This window comes from Acomys minous (assembly GCF_964271855.1).
Source record: "Acomys minous genome assembly, chromosome: 1".
NCBI lineage: Eukaryota > Metazoa > Chordata > Mammalia > Rodentia > Muridae > Acomys > Acomys minous.
This window is the reverse complement of record NC_140483.1, coordinates 58,740,680-58,745,991: the sequence shown is the minus strand read 5'-3', so window position 1 is coordinate 58,745,991 and position 5,312 is coordinate 58,740,680. Positions and strand designations below refer to the sequence as shown.

General features: G+C 47.3%; 1 protein-coding gene across 1 annotated transcript; it reads left to right on the top strand.

Moving 5' to 3' along the window:
- Positions 1-426: 426 nt before the first annotated feature.
- IL10 (interleukin 10) lies at positions 427-4,841 on the top strand (the record flags this gene model as incomplete). Its single annotated transcript, XM_084771988.1, has 5 exons — positions 427-576; positions 1,409-1,468; positions 1,786-1,938; positions 3,041-3,106; positions 4,115-4,841. The coding sequence occupies 5 exons, from the start codon at positions 427-429 to the stop codon at positions 4,205-4,207; spliced, it is 522 nt and encodes a 173-aa protein (XP_084628114.1). The 3' UTR covers positions 4,208-4,841.
- Between the last annotated feature and the right edge of the window lie 471 nt (positions 4,842-5,312).

Sequence of the window (5,312 nt, the reverse complement as noted above, 5' to 3'; positions counted from 1 at the left end):
AAGTTGAGTCTGGAAACCAATTATTTCTCAATCCTAATGTATTCTGGAATGGCCCATTTATTCACGTCATTGTGACCTAGGAGTTCGTGAATGGAACTCACACAACTGTAGGCCTCGGCACATAGAACAGCTGTCTGCTTTAGGAAATGCAACATTTTGTATTGAAAAGCTAAAAAAAAAAAATTAGAGGTAAGCCCTTACTAAATATAGCTATGCAGAAGTTCATTTTTTCACCCATTCTTTTGCTTACAGTGCATGGTCTCAAGAGGCGGGGCTTCAGTAATCTTTGCCAGGAAATTTGCAAATGAAAAGGCCTCACTGAGCAGTATATAAGGGGGGTACACAGGATGGGAGGTCTATACTTTAGGGGCTTGCTCTTGCAGTACCAAAGCCACAAGGCAGCCTCTCAGAAGACAGGGCTCCATCATGCCTGGCTCAGCACTGCTATGTTGCCTAATCTTGCTGGCTGGAGTCGGGACCAGCAGAGGCGAGTATAACTGCACCCACTTCGCAGTCAGCCAGACCCACATGCTCCGAGAGCTGCGCCATGCCTTCAGCCAGGTGAAGACTTTCTTTGTGAGTATGACTCCTTGCCAATGCTTTCTTCCTGGGATTGCCTGAAATAGGCGCTCTCATGGAACTGTGAGAATAGCTCTCCTCCTCCTGCTCCTCTTCCTCTTCTTGCTCCTACCACGCACTCTTCCTCTTACTCCAGCATCTATCCCCCTTAAATATAAATCAAGAGAGTCCTAGGCCAGGCCATGGTTTATGCGTTAAACCAAAACCAGGCACACAGGAAAAGCTAACTAGAAGGTGACTGCATTGTCTCTCTGGTGCCCAAGAATTTTCTTTTACGTTTCCAATGAAACTGCATATTTTGCTGTCAAGGACCAAAGTCCATGGTATAGGAGGCATATGCTGTCTCTGCTTAGTCTCTGGATTTGGAGGACGGAGGTTTGGGGGACCAGGCATGGACTGCTTGCATTCCAGAGCTCCAAGAACAGGTGTGGGAGGAGGTCCAGAGAAGGCAGAGCCATGCAAAGCAAAGGCTCTCCGTAAGGGACTCCCGAAAACGAAGGTGTACACAGGTGCCCTTGAAACCTGATGTGACTCATCTCAAGGAAGACCAGGCCTGGGTCAAACTTCTCCCAGTCTGCTAAAGTCAGTCAGAAGGTTTTCTTTCTTTCTTTCTTTCTTTCTAAACTCAATCATAAGAGGAAGGACTTTGATTTAACTTCGGGCCCTAGCCCCGTCAAACCCTGTCCTTAAAGCTCCCCTTTCAATAGTGGCCAGGGCTACATTGATTACAAATTCAAAGCTCTACAAATGGAAAGGTCATCAGAAGACAGGTCAGGCATCGCGCCCCCGGCCCCGCCCCCTTGCATTCATGCTCCTTTTGTTCTTCCAGCAAAAAAGAGACCAGCTGGACAACATCCTATTAACCGATTCCTTGATGCAGGACTTTAAGGTAAGAGGCAAGTGGGTGCTGGGAGCCACACAGTAGTTAGGGAAGGGAGGCGCTGCCTGTGACAGGAGGAGCTGCCTCTGATGCCTTAGCTTTCAAAAGGAGAAGTGGGAAGGCCTTAACTCAGCATGTTGCCAGCACTCAAGGGTTATGAAGGGCTCATTCTGCGGTAAAGGAAGAGAGTGTAACTGAGGAGAGGGGAGGAAGGCGAGGGGGGGTGCGCGGAGGGTGTGGCTAATCCCTAGGGACAAGAGCGCCCATCAGAATTTAGTTGCAACAGGTCATCACCCCCCCTCGCAACCTTTGATCCCTGTCTCTAGGGTTACTTGGGTTGCCAAGCCTTATCAGAAATGATCAAGTTTTACCTGATAGAAGTGATGCCCCAGGCCGAGAACCATGGCCCAGAAATCAAGGAGCATTTGAACTCCCTGGGAGAGAAGCTGAAGACCCTCAGGATGCGGCTGCAGCGATGTGTGAGTTCTTTCCCTAGGAGCACCCACCACATGCCATCCCCTATAGCCCAGCCCAGCCAAGCCGCATGCATCCACAGACACACACAGACTAGACTGGGGCACTAGGTAAATCTAGAGAGGCGGTGCCTGGAGCCGGATCTCTCTTACTCGCTCACTCGGCTGTTTTCTGAGCCAGAGTGGGGGTGGCTTTTAGGCACTTACACGTGAAGGTTTGCACACAGCCTTCCTGTTATTTGTGAGTCATTGTGGCTTATTAGCTAGTCCTCTCTCTTCGTGGGAAGGCCCAGGCTTCACTCAAGGCTCCCTCATCACTTGAGACCTCCGTCCTGGGCTGCCAGCTGAGGCTCCCAAGCAGAGGAAAACATTTGCCTCTTGGTCTCATCTTCTGCAAAGCGAAATCCAGCAGCACACAGCTGAGTTAACAGGGCTCTCCCTGGCAATTCAGAAGGGCCAGAAGACTACTGTCCCTAAGGCAGTATCTATGAATGATATGGCCAGAGCACCTACAGCTCTGTCTGAAGTGACGCCTTGGCCGCTAGAGGCTTGCTTTCTGCTCTCACTGATACTGGGAAATCAGATGGTGTCTATATGTTCAACAAGTTCTAGACTACCGATTTGGCCCCAGTAGCTGAGACTTTGTTTCCACTCTGACATCTAGAAATAGTTCGTGGTGGTTGAGACTGGAGACAGACAAGAAGAGACATTAAAAACACAGTAGATCCATCGAGATGTAACAAGAATAAATTAATAAAAAAAATTTTTTTAAAACACAATAGATAAAAATAAAATAAAACAAAACACAATCAATGCCTTGGGGGTTCTGAGAGACAAAGCCCAAGACCTGAGTTCACAGCCATGCTTTGCAAACATCTTTGTGATTCCAAAGATATGTGTTGCATCTCTCTGGGCTGATCTAACCTAACCCCTGCTGTCTTAGGGAAGGGCCAAGCAGGGCTCAGTTCTCCCTGGGAGCTAAGAGGTGGGCATTGAAAAATGAATCTGACCCTTCTCTGTGTCACGAGGCTGGTTTCCTGCCCATTGTTGTTGGACACAGGGCTCAAGCTAGAATTATCAACACTCTCTTCTTCTTCTTTTTCCTCAGCATCGATTTTTCCCCTGTGAAAATAAGAGTAAGGCTGTGGAACAAGTAAAGAGTGACTTTAATAAGGTAAGCTGGGGTGGTGGCAAAGAGGGTGTGCATAACGTGACTGACGGGCCGGAGGAGGGAGGTACCTGTTCTGCACCTGGAGTGTGGGAACCTGTGATCTCTTCTGCCAGTTAGGAGCCACCACCTCAGTCACATTTGTTTTCTGCAAGGCGTCTCTGGCAGTTTCTAAATGACTGCTCCGCTTTTGCAGGCTTTTGGCTTAGACTGACCAGACAACCTATGAGCACAGAGCACTGGGTGCTGGGGAGAGTGTCAAAGGAAACAGAAAGTACAGCAAGTACCTTGTTGGGAAACAAGCCAAAGCCACAAGTGCAGAAAGCAGACATGAATTAATGCACACAGGCACATCTTGGGGCTCAGCCTGGATGCCCCAAATATCAGAATGAGCAGGAAGCAGAATTCTTACTTGTCCCAGTACACTTTTCACCTGGCATACAAAATGAGGTTTCACGGGCCCAACTGCCTGTGAACCTATTAAACCCTAGTTCCCAGAAGCCATGTGACCCTCATCATCTTCATGGGCTAGGCAGAGACATCTGGCAGGGCTCCAACCTCAGTGGGCAGGACTTCCATGACAGGAGGCTAGAACAGCAGGGCAGGGACTGCCTAAATGCTCAAAACATAAAAACATTTCTACCTCTATCACCGTCCTGCCTTCAAACTGCTTTCTCTAACGTCTTTGCATAATATTCTGCGTAAGCGTTCTGTGAGAGCACCAGCCTCTAAAAACGAAGCTGAAAAGGTGCCGCTCTGAAGACGGTGCTTTGAGAACTGAATACTCTCTTTGCTAAGTCCAGGCTGTGCTTAAAGTTGGGAGAAGGTGCAGGTGAAGGCCAAAGCCCCCTTCCATGGCATCTGGGCAAATCCCTGGGTCTCCAAAGTCACATACTTCAGCTCTCAACACAAGAAAGCAGAGAGCCTTCTACACTCGAGGTCCTTCCCAGCCAAGCGCCGGGGTCCCCTCAGCCCTCCAACAGGGCCTAACCAGGTACTTCTCTCCCTACACAGCTCCAAGAGAAAGGTGTTTACAAGGCCATGAGTGAATTTGACATCTTCATCAACTGCATAGAAGCATACTTGACAATCAAGATGAAAAACTGAAACACCCATAGTATGTGTTGAGTCTGCTAGACTCCAGAGCATAAGCAGCGCTCTGTAAGATCCGATCCGGGGATCCTTGCTACCAGACGCAACTCCTTGGAAAAGCCTTGTTGGACCTCTCTCTGAAATATTTATTACCTCTGATACCTCAGTTCCATTGTATTTATTCACTGAGCTTCTCTGTGAACTATTTAGAAAGAAGCCCAATATTATAATTTTACAATATTTATTATTTTTATCTATGTTTAAGCTGTTTCCATAGGAGACACTTTATAGTATTTGAGTGTCCTAAGGGAAAATGTGTGATATGATGGGGGGGAATCTTCCTTGGGAAGCCAACTGATTCTAAGGTTGGCCGCACTTGATAGCTGCAGAGCTATTTCCTACGATGTCCCTTTATTTTCACTCATCCCTGAGTTCAGAGCTCTTGAAAGAGTTATGGAGACTCTTATGGGTCTTAGGGAGAGAAACTGGGGAGGCCCCTTTGATGATTATTCTTGCAATAGCTCAGAGGGATTTCCCTGACCTCACTCTCCAACCATTTCATTCTTGAAAGCTGTGGCCAATTTGTTATTTATAACCACCTCAAATTAGTTCTAATAGAACTCATTTTTAACTAGAAGTAATTCGATTCCTTTGGGAATGGTGTATCGTTTGTCTGTTTTTGTAGCAGATTCTAATTTTGAATAAATGGGTCTTATTTAAATCAAGTTGTAATGTCTAATGAGTCTTGTTTGATTTTTTAAAAAATTCAGGCTGGATGTGGTAGTGCATGCTTTTAATCCCAGCACTCAGGAGGGCAGAGGCAGGCAGATTGCTGTAAGTTTGAGGTCAGCCTAGACTACAAAGCTAGTCCAGGATAGCCAGGGATACACAGAGAAAGCCTGTCTTGTAACCCCTACCCAAAAAGAGAAGCCTAATATGTCTGCTCCTTCAAGTTCCAGAGGTTCCGGGTGCACTTAGATGGGGGGGGGGGGCTGGTGCTCCAGGGATTAACAAAAAGTCATCGTTATCACTAGCTCCTGGAACTGGGAGATAGTCCCACACCACAAGTCTGATTATTACTAGCAATCAGACATAATTCAAAACCCTTGCCACACCTCAT